This window comes from Cinclus cinclus, chromosome 9 (genome assembly GCF_963662255.1).
Source record: "Cinclus cinclus chromosome 9, bCinCin1.1, whole genome shotgun sequence".
NCBI lineage: Eukaryota > Metazoa > Chordata > Aves > Passeriformes > Cinclidae > Cinclus > Cinclus cinclus.
Window position 1 is genome coordinate 18920353 of NC_085054.1, and position 14659 is coordinate 18935011.

The 14659-nt window shown below is 39.9% G+C and overlaps 1 protein-coding gene across 1 annotated transcript in view; it reads right to left on the bottom strand.

The window, feature by feature from the left end:
* Nucleotides 1-14659, bottom strand: part of ADCY5 (adenylate cyclase 5) — a 199309-nt gene that overhangs the window by 23127 nt on the left and 161523 nt on the right. The window contains exons 9-10 of the mRNA XM_062498190.1: nt 5220-5242; nt 569-713 (exon numbers count right to left, since the gene is read on the bottom strand). Coding sequence (XP_062354174.1) covers nt 569-713; nt 5220-5242 — 168 coding nt within the window. The remainder of the gene's footprint in view (nt 1-568; nt 714-5219; nt 5243-14659) is intronic.

Sequence of the window (14659 nt, forward strand, 5' to 3'; positions counted from 1 at the left end):
ATGAACTTTAGGTCTGTTACTCCCCTTTCTCACATTTGTGGGCTAGAGAACTATTTCTTGCTTAAAATGGGCTCCCAAAAATATCCAGAGTAGAGACTGCATCCCAATGAACTCTAATTGTACCCAGGGCTCTTTGGGGGGGGGACAAAAGGCAGGGAAAAGTCTCTCCAGAAGTGTTTCAGAGCTTAGGTAGGCTGAAGTGGGTTTCTCCAATGGTTTGAAGGAGCTAAGGGGTGACTGTAACCTCTGTTTGGAGTCTCAAAGTCAGAGAAACAATCTGGTTTATTCTGGATTCCCTTAACTGCTTATCCCTGCATAGTCATGTGTGTCTGATAGAAATGGCTTTTTTTCCCAGGCCAGTGCTCCCTTCAGATGACTGTGATTTTTTTAGGACAAGTTATATTAAGGTTTCCATGAAGAAGCGTGGATTTTTTTAAGATCATAACCCCACCTCCAGCATCCAAAACATAGCTTAAACCCTAGATATAAAAGCCTGACCTTCTTAATGAGAATTAAACCCCCTAACAATCCTGCCTGACCCACTGCAATGGTTTTTGGACACCGTTACCTTTTTCTCCAAGTCAGGCTCCCTGAACGTTAAGAGGAATTTGCGCACGTGCTCAGAGCGTAACCGATCAATGCTCCTGGCGTCGATGGCCCGGCCCAGAAACTCATCCACTTCATCCTCTGGGTTCATGCTCTCCTGGGTACTCCTGAGGATGCCATGAAAAGGGAGCATGAGAGCACAAGATAATTTCTGCCTCTGCACCATGTGTTATCACTGCAGTGTATAAGGAGCTGGAGGTTAATGGCATTTTGCTTATGACAGCTTCAACTGGGAAAGGGACTGGGAGCAGAGAGGGGAATGATATCAGCTCTAGAGTTCACTGCCAGTCCTGAGTCATTATTACAAGGCTTCTATTTATTTGCCCTTTTTCTATAATACATCTTTTTCCTTGCACTCAGGTCTCATTTCCATCCCTCATTCTCTAAAATCATTGGGCAGTCTCCTTCCCTTTCCCCTCTGACTGATTCTTCCCTGCACTGCTATGCTGTTGTAGCTGTTAGTGCCTGCACTGAAAAAATGATTTTTGCATCCAGTCGTATTTCTTTCTTTCTAATAACAATTTCTATATATATTACTATGAAAATTTCCAAACTTGAACAGTTCTCCCTTTTTGAGATAAAATTGTTTACAGAACAAACCTGGGGGGAAAATGTGGCCTGACTCTCCTTCACACAGTTTCTTATGAGTATAAAGCATAAAACAGAACAAAAAATCAGTTTACAAGATATTTACTTAAGGAAAGGTTGCAAAAGAAAAAGGCAACAGAAGAAAAGAAAAAAAACAAATTAAATTCTGATTTCTAAATATGTGGAACAAGATCATAATTTTTTGTGTCACTGTTTTTCTAAATCACTCCCATAGCTTCAGAAAAACGAAGCTGATTTTCAAAAACTGTTGAGAAAAAAATAACACTGTAAACTTAATTGTCCTGAGGCATTTTGCACTGAGGATCAGGAAACCTGAAGCACCTCCCCAGACTCTAGTTATTTTTAAAATCTAACAGTATTTTAATGACTTGATGCTGTCACTTTAATGGCCTGCCCTCAAACGAGCTATGGGCAGAAATTAAAAACTAATCCAGAAGTTCTGTTTTTCTGTTTTGCTTGCATGATTGCCCAGGTTATCCCCAGGGTTTGCCAATAGTTATCCACTGAAATATGCCCCTCCCTTGCACTGGGGTATATTCCAGCAAATAACTATTTCTGTGTGCAAACCCCGTGATGGCACAGCAACTTAGATCTCATGTTGTGTGACCCTCAGTTTAGGCACTCTGGAGGAAAAATCCTGGGGTCTGACAAGCATGATGAAAAGCTACTCTGCTTTATTTCCCTGGTTTCATCTGTACTGCACCAGAGCACACAATGCACTTTGTGTTGCAGCCAGCAGGCTCCCACAGGTAAGGCTGTGCTGGAGAGCAGCTTACAAACCAGAATGTGACTCTGTTTTAAAAGTTAAAGGTCCCTTTCCAAAAGGAAGGCTCTTTCAGAGCTTTCTGCAAAAGTGGATCAGATTTTAAGAAGATCTCTGTACCTCAACTCTTCTGTGTGCCTCTTGGCAAGAGAAAAATAAATCAGGTCTATCTTCTCATTTCCATTCTACCACTCCTTGCCCCAGCCAGCGAGCTGAATGTGTCTGCACCTCAGCTGGGTCATGACAACACACCAGTGCATCTATTCAGTGGCCATATAGCAATTACAAGCCTAGTTTGTCTCAAGGTCTAATCTCTATTTTAGCCAACCTTAGTATTTCAGAGGGGTTGGGGCAAAGAGTTTCTTGTTTTCAGGCTCTAGAAGATATTTAGTTCCTAGAAACTCATATAATCAGCTTTGAAAATAAAAGTTTCTTTTCCCTGCAAGGTCAATTTACTTCCTCAGAGGAAGTACATCTGCTTGAGCATTCAAGGGGATGCTGCTTATTTTCATTCAGTCCTTGCAATGTCTTCTGGGCTCATAAAAATGAGCAAGGAAGTCATTAAGCTTTGTATTTACAGAATGTCTTCCAAGATCCTGTGAGTTATGTACACACTTGGGTCATTCCCATTTCCCCATTTCATACCACGCATGGGAGATGCATTTTCTGCTGGAACCTAAGCAAAGGAGTCAGCTCAGCACCTTGGCAAAGCACAGCCACATTTCAAGTTCCAGTCTGAAAACGTCACTTGGGAAGATGCAAAGAACAGAACCTGCCTGCTGGGTCTCTACCTCGGCTGCCTGCAGGTTTTTAATAGGTTGTTTTACTGTTCAGGGTGTTTCTAACACTGCAGTAACCTCCAGGGTTGCAGGCTGTGTAGAAATACCTCTGCTGGTTTTAACTTGCCTTGCTGGGACATTGGCAGTGGGCAGCCACCCTCACACAGACTGCAGGGAAGCTCAGACACCTCATACAGAGGTATGTGCAGGTAACTTTCACAGCCCATTGTACCCAAGCTAAATTACAATACAGCCAGTTTGGGTGCATTTGCATAAATGTAATTTTAAACTGGCATACAAAAGCTCCCTGTGCTAAGGAGTGCCCTGGAGGCAGTGCCTGTAAGTCAGAGCTGAGGTATTGCCATAGACTAATTAAATTCATATTTCAAAATGCATTTTGATATATTGATAGTGTGGTTGGTGGGGTGAGGGGGAAAAATGAGGATTTCAGGCTGCCATGAAACTTTCTAAAACACATCCTAAAAGCAGTGCTGAGATCTCATCCAACCTAAAATTATGTCAAGGGACAGGAACAGCACAAACAGAGCTTGTAGCAACTTTTTTACTCTGCTTGCAAATCTGAACGCTACCAATTAACCCAGAGATGCTGGCTTCAGAGTGGTCCAAAAATGTGCTGCTGATTTAATTACTTTCTGCCAATGCAGTGTGACCACTGCCAAAACTACATGTATGCCATAATTTTAAATGCTTCATGCTTAGATTCAGTAACTGAACCTGCACTCAGGCACATTAGGTTTGGTCCTGTTTTCAGGGATGTGTGGTGCCCACGTCTTCCTTTGCTTTGCATTATTGACCCTCAGTATTTCTGCACGTGAAGGAACTGCCTTAGTACTCAACATGACTTAGGCATCTAATTTTAACCATTCTCACCATGAGTATACTCTGCTAGAGATTTATTTTTGCCAAATCTTTGTCCTTGAGTTAAACAGATTTCTGGATAAAGAGAATCAGACGCAAGTAGTAGCTTCTTTTGGTACTGAGCAGAAATGCAAAAATCCTGAAATCTGTATAATAAGCTGGCACCATGCTGAGTGAGACAGCTCAGCTATTGGCTGTAACAGCCCAAGGAACCTTTCAAACTATAGGATGGAGAACAGGTATTATGGTCCTTGGAGCAACAGAGGAGATGGTGTTCCTCAGCTGTTGGATGATTCTGCTGTGGACCAGCACTGAGGCAGCTGATTTTTGTGTTTTCTTGCAGAAACTATGAGGAAAAATACTATTTCAGGAGGAATACTGAAAATTTCTGTATCCCTATGAATTATTTTGTTGTAATCTGTTAGCTCTTTTCTGCCCAAAGCATATCTAAAATCAACTGAGTTCCCAGCTTCCATGGATACAACAGGAAAAAGTAAACAGGGAACAGTGGGACTAGTGAAATATCCCAGGGTACACAGAGCTAAATGTTACAAAAATCCAATTTGAAGGGAAGGGCAAGGGAAGGAGAGAATGTCTCTTAATACTGCCATGTTCAAAATTATCTCTTTCCTTTTCCTTTTAGGCAGCTGTTCTCAGTGCTCTGCCACCATAATGTGAATTTTGCCACAGCTGGATGCTGAGAGCCCACAGAAGCATTTACCTGTCCCAGCTCACAGAAATCCACTCAGCCCTGACCAGAAGCCAGAGAAACATGATAAAAAGCAACGGCAACATATTTTAGGCATCAGTCTCCTCTACTGTTGCCTAACCTGCTCTAAGCAAGCTTATAATTAATGCCATTCAGCAGGATTGAATGTGAAATTATTCTTAACACCTTGAATACAGGAAATGATTTTGTTATGTCCAGTTCTAGAAGTTAAAAAGTGAATGTGTTTGGATTTTTCCTCCAAAGGCAATTTTTCAAAGTACCACTTTCATTAAATTGTTATTGTAACAATTTCTCTAAAGTTCTATAGGAACAAAATGAAAACTCTGTTAAAATTTGGCTATATTTTAGAGCATGAATTTTGAATTTACTTTTTCAAACAAGCTATCATTTCTGATATGAGTTTATTTTATATATAGAAATAAGTAATGTGCAATCATGTGTAATACAAATATATACAAGTAAACTCAAAAACTATACAGGTATTTCAATACATATATAAACCTTTCTTATTGGAGATGTCCAACACTTATATATACTTTAGAGGAAGATTTTATCTTGGGTTATTTGTGAAGAGTGAAGATTATCTGGGGCAAGGGGAAGTGCAGCAAAAGCTTTTTAGTTATAAAAGCGAGTTAGAACCACCAAACAAATAAATGTTTTGAGGGCAGTGGCTGTGCTGAATGCATATCAGTCAGTTCTGTGCCCTCAACTGGCTGTCCCTCCAGGACAAACCTCTGGGGAGTCCAAACATTATTTTTGGCTTCTGGGCATCAATTTTTGTCCATTTTTAATATAAGAAAAAAATCCCAAATGTGTAAACATAACAGTGTATGACAGAAGTAAATTTGCTTACTTGTCCTTGGGGTCCTCGAAACCCTGCAAGAAAGGAAAAGGGCACAAGGGTGAGCAAAAAAGGTTGACCTTGAGAACACAAAGCATCCCAGGAACAGCATTTCACAGGGGACTTTTCATTTGTTAGGTATGGGTGGACAGCTTTTCCCACCCACAACAATATTTTGTGCAGCCCTGTCAGCAGGCAGGCAGAGCAGCTTTGGAAAAACACATTCCTTCAGATACAAATTCATGGAAGTGCAGATAAAGGAAATGTTTCATCTGACTGCTGGCACACTTTATTTCAGGTATATTCTTTTCAGCAGTCACCATTACAAATGATATAATAGAAACTGTGCTGATAACTGAGGATGTATTTCACTTGAAACAAAACTCAGAACAACAGTGGAAATCAACCTCTGTATTCAACAAGGCTGCATCTCTTTATGTCAGGGCTCTGCTAAGGGCAGTGGATGTATTTGGTTTTTAATTTCTCCCTGGGGTCTCCCTGCTCTTGCCCTCATCACATCCACACACAGAACATGTTTTCTTGAATAAGATTTCAGGAATTATTCATAATATTTGCAATAGCCCAAATATTCAGTAATTTCAGGACCACCTGAATTGATTAAGTGTAAGTATTTATAGTTTTAATGGCTAGAAGGCCTTAGACAAAATTTTACATGGAGGCAGTAAGTTTCTATGTTGGACCTTAACATACCTAACAGACCAAATTGCATCAAAATTGCCATTTTGCATGGGCTGAAACAAAATGTGCCCTCTGACATCTTGGCTTAAATTTAACTGTAGTCAAGAAAAGTTGTATATTTGACAATTAGGGTCAAATATTCAGGCACAGAGTTTGTACCCTCTGTTCCAAAACATAAAACAAATGTAGCAGGGAGATATGAAGAATTGCTTTTGTTTTTCTCCCAGAGACCTCAGGCCAAAACTTCTCAGGACACATGAGGATTTTCCAGCTGCTGGACCTGCAGCAGCAACCATTCTTGGGTCAGCACACTGAGATCCATCCTGACTGAAAATCAAACATCTCTGGGCAAAAGTCTTCCCTCAGCTGCCTTGTCCAACACCATCAGAAACAACAACACTGGCCAAATCCTAAACAAGAACAGATTTTGCCCTTGCAGTGAGTTAGCAATGTGGCCACATGGCAGGAGGAAAGCCAGCACAGGGTCCCTGAACAGCACCAGCTTTGCCAGAGGGAAAGAGTGAGGTCTGTCACTCAGGTCAGCAGCCAGGACTGTGATTCACTGAGAGAGCAATTTCCATTTTCACATACTCTGTTTCAGACTAAAACCACACTTCTAAACAGAAACTGCCACTTCAAGGCCACCCATTGGAAATTAAGATCAAGGAAACCTCTCAGTCCCATGCCACCACCACCAGATTCAGTGGGAAGAAGGAAATAGTAATGTTGATTCTAAGTTATCATGTCCAGTTATCCAAGCCAAAAAAAAAATAAAGTACTTTCTGATTTCACATTAAAGAGTGAAATTATCGTTCAACTTTTTGTTGTGTGTTTTTTTTCTTCTTCTTTTGCCTAATTATATTACAGTTGTCAGAAATGTCTGATTGATCTATTTATTTATCCTCTAAGTAATCCTACAATGCAGTGCCAAAACTGAAAGCTCACTGATTAATCATGGAGACAAAATGCTCACTAATTTGTCTGGTGTCATAGTCAGTTAGGCTGGAGAAAAAAAAAAATCAACTGAACATGAACCAGCCAGTACTTTCTTATTAGATAGATATCAAGGCCACATTTTCAAGCTTAGCCAGTTGGGAACTGGATGACTGACTGCAGTGGGAGAGTCCCCTAAAATGGTCAGATTTTCACAACCAGCTGCATAACCATCCATCCCACTGAATTCCTCAAACTAAACACAGATCTCACTCTCCTGCCTTTGGGATGCACAAGTTTGAGGACATAGGCCTACCAGGTCAAGTTACTAAAACACCTCACCAAGCACATCCTCAAAAAGTCCCCCAATATTTCAAGTGTGGAATAATATTTAAGTGACCATTTATATGGGTGAACATTTAATCCACATGGAGTTTGACTTTTCCTGCTTCTCTCCCTCAGCAAAACTGTTACAAGTTTCAAAAATAATAGAGAATCCATTGAAGTAGCTTTTCAATTTATGATACTAATTTGTACTTGAAATTCTGGAAATTATTCTTGCTGGTAACCCATATTAAATTGGCATTTCAAAACTAAAGAGCAAAAAAATACATATTTCAGGTAAAGCAGAAAAGGAAAAGACTATCACATTTTCTTTCCTGGATCTTCATTTAACGAAGCTAAATATTTAAGAGTGACTTGAACTTTAATTAGAGAGAATCATCTTAAAATTAAATGCTGTAGGAACCTCTTTAAGTTAAGCAAATTAAATGATTCACTTCAAACGCTCCCATTTAATAATCAAGATTCTTCAAGCAGAATTGTCAAAATTGGCATTGTTATGCAGAAAGGTCTGTGAAATTATTTTAGGAAAAAATCCTTAAATACAGCTTCTTAAAAACTGGTCATTTATTATAGGATATCTTTCTTATTTGCACTGGAAGACTTTGCCAGGATATAGAGGAAATACACCTCTAGGATCTGGCTTTGACCAGATATTTTCCTCCCTCTCCACTAAAGCATCCATGTTTCAATCACTCACCAAGAAGCCTTTCAGGCAGTGGAGGTGATTGCACACTCAGGGTCACACTTCCCACCCTGGTTTGAGTTGGGAAGGAAATTTCCCCCTGGCTTTTGGTTAATGTGCTTTTCACCTCCTCCAGTTTCATGGGTATGCTTGGTTCATTGAAAGATCTGCAGTTCAATTTATTTCCTTCCTCTTGCACAAGGCTTAAGCACAAATGACATATTGGTCTTCTTTTTCTTCTCTACAGCTGGCAAATAGCTTAGTATCTTCAGGAGTCAGATGTTGTGCTCCAGTTAAAGCCCTTGGCTCAGAGTGAGGCTGCTCCCATCAATTGCAGTGGTGTGTGTTATACACAGGATAAACACACAACCAACCCTGCAGGAATAGGGTCTTCATGGATTTTTCTTTATTCCTACTCACAATCTGGCAGTCCAACTTCCAAATTCAAGCAGGAAACAGAAATACAAGGGGCTAAAGGCACTGTCCAACACCCCTCATGTCATCTGTGTGTCCTGCTGAAGGTTGGACAGCTGGGCTGGGCTCGGCCTGTTTGGGTACTGATGCACAGAGATATGCCAAAATTGGCATTTCTGCACAAACATATACAGAAATCTGGACCCCTGAGGAAAAAAAAGGCTCATGAAAGTGAGGTGCCTGTCATTTAGGAGATCATGTATAAAGGGATTGGAAGGGAAACAATCAACTCCTGGAGTTAAGAATATAAATCTCCTCCTGACTGCTTATGGATTGGTATCCAGCAGGTTGAAACAATGCCAGTGGTTTTCTAGGGTGGTATGAAGAAAAGGCTGGGAATTTTCAGCAGGGAAGAATATGGCAGAAGGGATGATGGCTACAAGAATCAGAGAGATAGGAGTTCACAGGAGTTCAAGAATAGCTCCATAATTATGATGATAAAGTAGCCCTTGTTCAGGCCAGAACTCCTTTCCTCTAGAAGGGACCGTAAGGCATGAGATAGTTCTTATCACAGTGCAGTACTAATGGACTGCTGCACATAGGACCTCATGCAAATTTTATTCAGTCTCATTTTAAATACCCCTGACACTGGTGTTTTTCTCATTCCCCCAGGAAGCTGTATTACTCTGTCATCAGATTGCAAAAGCAAAGGTAATGGCATTTAATAATTGCTCTGAGACTAAGACAGTCCTCTCTTTGACTTCAGGAACATTAACCCAAACTCAGCTGAATCAACTCCCTTACAGGCTCTTCTCCTTTGTCTTTTCTACAGGAGATTATTAAAAAAGCCTTATTTTTTTATGGCAGGTCAGGTGACTCAGAATCTACACTGACATCCTCAGTGGGAGTAGATCTGCAGGAGGAAGAAAAGAGGGAATGTTATATTACTGCATCTGTCCCTATGGCCCCTAAGGCTTCATACTTTATGGGGAATATTTTATGAATATCTATTGTGCTAAAAGCTCATATGACTGCCATCTCTCAGCTTGACTTCTAAATTAACTAAGCCCTTTTCTTTGAAGATTAAAACTGATTCCTTAAATAGAATGATAAAGTGTTTGTCAAAGACATGACAAGCTGACTGCTATACCATAACACTTCAAATCAAGAACAATTAGAAATAATAATTCTAACTTTGAGAACACTGGCTGCAATCATTAACATATTGTGAATATGCAAAGGAAAGTGGAATAGATTTTATATGCTTTTAACTTTTCATTTAACTCCAAAAATAAGACAGTAAAAGGGCTGATGAGCTTCATGACCTTCTTAATGGCAATGTGTGTGGGAAGCATGAATTCTACCCTTAAAAACTTCGTTCTCAACTCCAGCAAAGATCTTAAAAGCAAATATGACATAGAAACTCATTTTTATTGCCCTGTTTTCATCCCCAGAACAAAGTCAAAATAGAACTTATGCGATGTTAAAGCAGAAATCAAAGTAACTTTGGACTTAGGGGCAAATGAGCTTTGTAAGAGTTAAGGCAAACTCACAGAGGTGCTTCCCAGAGACAGTGACCATGGAAAACAGAAAGGGAGAGTGACAGGCTGAGAGTGGATGCTGTTAAAAGCAAACCTGTTTTGGCTCTATCACAAAACTAATTATTCACATCTATTTTCAGCACTGTTGTACCTTCTGCTTTGTCCCTGTGGTCAAAAAGACAACACTATGAAGATAGATGCTGTCAGGTGTAAATGTAGAAGTAAAACTGAAGGACTTCAAAGCACTCAAGCCAAAAATAACATAATTTCTGTTTCCAGAGACCAGAAAGAATAAAGCCTGATAGGAAGGATATTTAACAAGCATCTAAGTACAGAACAACAGACTGGCAGAAAAGCAGTTTATGAAACAGATTAAATGATGAGTGTGTCTGCTATAGCTGGAACACAGACTAATGAGGTCTGAAAAGGAAAGCTGAAGTGCTCCTTTTCTGCAGCCCACCCCACTTGATAAATAGACTTTCATTCCGTGGCACTGGTCACAGATGGTGAAACCCTCTACTTCAATTCAAAATGATTCTGTAGACAGTCCTCAGCTGGCAGACCGGATCTGGACAATGCCATGAATTTATCTGGGCCACCATATTTAAATCTATAGATCATGAGAGGTTACTTTAGTTGAAATAGGCTTTCTCAGCCTTACTTTTAATTAACTTTTGGCTCTGAACTCACACCTCTGAAAAGTGCAGGTTGCTCACACTTTCCAGTTTTCTGTGAACTCTGAATCCAAATTTCTCCAGTCCAAAGGTCACATTTTCAAGTGAAATTTCTGTGCCTCATTTGTGAACAGTTTTAAGAACTTGCAGAGCAGACATAAAAATAAGCAGTCCTAGAAATGCTCTGAATCAGTTCCTGGCTCCATAATCTCTGCCCTTCCATGTCTACACTCCAAACAATGATAAACACAACAAACTTCTCCAGAAACTATTGTTAGCCTTCTAATGAGCTGCAGACAGCCCGGATCCAAGCCTAACCAGCCTTAATTGAAATTGCCCACTGGTGCTGGCCAGAGCTGCTCACCCTTCCTGAAACCCAGACCCAAACCTGCTGACCTGCAGTCTTTTGACATTAAGGCTTACTGTCTGCTTGAGGAAGCTTTGGAAATCATTTTGCTAAGTGCCACAAATCCACCTGTGCAATGCTTCCATGAACATCAGGGGAAATGTTTCTGTGAATAAAAGGGAATTGTATCTTTATTTCTGCAGGCTAAATTTAGTCCCACTCAAAACCAGTCTGACACATTTTAGTATCGTCTCAATCCCGATGACCTTTCCGATATGAACAAAACTTATTTCAGAGAAGGGTACTGAATGGTGAAAAAATTATCAGTGCAAGGCTTCCAAGCAAATATCGTTCTCTATCTAGATTTCTCAACAGCAGCTGCAGATATGCTGTTGCACTGATTAGTTCTTTAAAAGAGGGATTTTTATCCCTCTTTTAAAGAAGTAATCAAGGATGATTGCAAGTCCTGATGAACTAGAATAAAAGTTAGGCTGGCAAATGAGGGCAAAAAACAGTGTAAAGCCTCTGACAATTTGAGCAATATATATTGTACTCCCACTCATTTTATGAGATCCCATGGATCATGTGAATCAGGCAAACCCTTTTTCCAGGTGAGCACCAAAACAATTACACAGCATAACTGCTGGATGGGATTCCTCCCCTTGCTGCTTAGAGCTATCAAAACCAAATTGGCTCGAAAACCCAGACTAGGCTAACAATTTCCTCCCAGATCTAGATCCGCCCAGACAGCAATATGTGGAGATTATGGCACAAAGGATTTTGAGAGTTTCTCCCTGCTTGATTATGAGTTAGATTACCACAGTAGTAGGGAAAAATAGTGGGTCAAATTCTTCTCCATTGCGGGGCCCTGTCCAGCTTTGCTGACGTCAGTGTTGCAATTACAAGATTTAGCAGATGATTGCTGGAAAAGAGGATAATGATGACCTGCGGTTAAATGAAACCTTTAGAAGGAGGGTGAACACTTGGTGCCTAATTCATGGACTCAAATCCAATTCTCTTTAACAAAGCTGACTGAGGAAAACTTGTCCTATGGAGCTTTTATTTTCAATTTTTGTTGTTTCTGATATTTAAAAGGTAGAATTGGCTCAGAACCAGCTATGGCATCTGTTCCTCTGAGGCACCTGTTCCCCAGTTTTGATTTCCAAGTAACAAGATCTATTGTAAGGGCAACTTGGAGACATAAAGGGAGGAAATGAGCTGTATTTACAATGAAAAATGCAAAGAACCATTTGATTTAGGACAGGGGGACAGGCCAAAGAATTCTTTTATCGTTCAATGACCCTGCTTGTAGATGAGTGTTGTTTCATTAGAAAACAAACACCAAGCAATCAAATATCGTGTAGAAGGACGTGCAGAGCTCTGAGCAGCACCCCAAGGAATCAGGCAGCACCTACCAGAAAGAGCTTATTTTTTATCATGCCAGCCATATCCAGGATCCATTTTAACAACCTTGTCTCACATCTTTAACATCTGCATGCAGTAATATTTCCTACACATATATAAGCTCTATTTGATTTTATGTCAGTTTTTCACTTTGTAACTAACATCGACTCCATGCACAATTTCACTGCAAATTAAATGGTTCATTAGCTGTACTCAGACTCACTACAGAAACATGGTCAGACTGAAACCAGCATTGCAATCTTCAGACTTCCTCTTTCTGTTCCTAAACTTCCTAATGTTAAACCTTTCCAGCAGCTGGAAAATGAAATTAAATTAATCTTCCAGGCATCTACACGGCGCTCAGTAACCTGATTAGCCACTCTGCTCATGTTTGATTGTAACAACTCAGAGGTACCTGCTTCTGAAGCAAACCGTCCCCAAAGCATGTACCAGTGAAACAAGCTAAGCTGTCACACCAGCCAGTGTCAAACAGGTACAATGGCTGCATGGCACCCTTAAGATCCAGAGTGGATTAGAACTCCTGACACAATTAATGTCTTTTTTTTTTCTTTTTTTTGGATGCCAGATGGCATCAGGCTGTGTCAAGTCTGGTTGTAAGATCTCAAAAATGTTCAACATATTCTGGGCAGCATTCCTGATGTGAGAATGACACCATGGTACGGTTGTACAGGGAACTAAAGGGGCATTTTGTGACATAATATCTTACATGAAAAGTTATGGATGCCCCTTCCCTGAAATTGTTTAAGGCCAGGTTGGATGGAGCTCTGGGAAAGCTGTCTAGGGAAAGATGTCCCTATCTACAACACGGGGGTTGGGACAGGGTGATTTTTAATGTCCCTTTCAACCCAGGCCATTCTACGATTCCCTGATTAATAAAACCTCAGGATGAGTGCTGGCTTCAGCGAGGGTGCTCCCTCTTTCCAATGAAATGGCAAGTGCTCAGTGGGAGCAAGAACAACCAATGGGCTGGAAAGCACCAACTAGGGAACAAACTGGATGAGGGAATCAGAGCTGTGCAGAGATATGGTAATAGTCTTCAACCACAGAGAAGATAATTGCAAGGGAGAGAAAATTAAACTGCCTTCTATCTACTGTGAATAGCTCATGCAGCACCATGGTTTCAAACTGAAGCGAGGACATGTGAAGTAAAACATCAAGAAGAATCATAAAACTGTTGAAGAGAATGCCCAGCAAGCCTGTGGGATTTCCATCCTTTCAGGTCTTTAAACAAGGGCTAGACAAGTAACTGCCAGCAATGTTGGGGGTATAGCTGGCTCCTGTACAAAGGGGAGAGATTGTGGCACAAAGCTCCATGCAGCCTAGGCTGGAAACTTTCTAAAATCTTTACATGTATCTCATATTATTCATATACTGTTTATGCCCTATGCATTCTCATAATAGTCTTTTTGACCTTATTGTTTGAATATTTGTAAACAATCTTGTGATGCCACTCCAGACTGAAAAGCCCTGAATAAAATAATTAAAATTTGTTCAGGAAAATCAGGGATTTCACAAGCTTTCTATAGAGCCTGTTCCTTGCATCTAAGTTTTTTCTTTACTTATATCTTCTTTTCAGCAAATTAGGGTGATTGTTTTTAAACCTGACCTTCAGAGTCATGGAGAATGATTTATCATTATTTTTTGTCCTTATTCCTGTATTTAAAGACTTTTGTTTCTAATCAGTCTTCTCCCTTCTACATTAGAGCAAACAGAATATTTCAACACTTTCAGAGGACACACTGTTGCAACTCTGCTAATTTGCAATTTTGTCCACTAGATTATCTCTAACTCATCCAAATTCTCCTAAATTATTGTAATCCCAAACAGGATGTGCTTTACTGGATACAAATTTATTAATGTCAAGCAAAATAAAAGATGCAAGAAAATAATTTGTGATCTAGAACAGCCCTGTAATTTTGGAAAGTATCAAAATTTGCCTTTTTATTGCTGTTTACAATAAACCTCTTTCAGTTTACAGTCAACTACAATCCCCAAATTGTTTTTTCTTTAATAGCAGTTTTGTTTTGTTGATGAAAACTGAGACATGAGTATTATTTCCAGAAGTCTAAAATTCATCAATATTTATAAAAACCCTCTGAAAAATATACTGGGAAAAACAAAGTATTTCTCAGTGGTGTATAAATATTGTTATAACTATAAATATACCTGTACTCTCAAATGCTTTTAAGTCCACTTATTTTTGACCCTTTTGCAATTACAAACTGGACTAGAGAGATAGTGGGAATAAAAGCTGGTTTGTGGAGACTAGGGGGAATGAGCAGTACAAAATTCTCCATTTCCAGAGAGATGTATTTGCTGGTCCTGGACTGATTGCTTTAGTTTAGGAAACAAGCTGTAAAAAGCAAGACAGATAGAAAGCAGCTCTGCTGCTC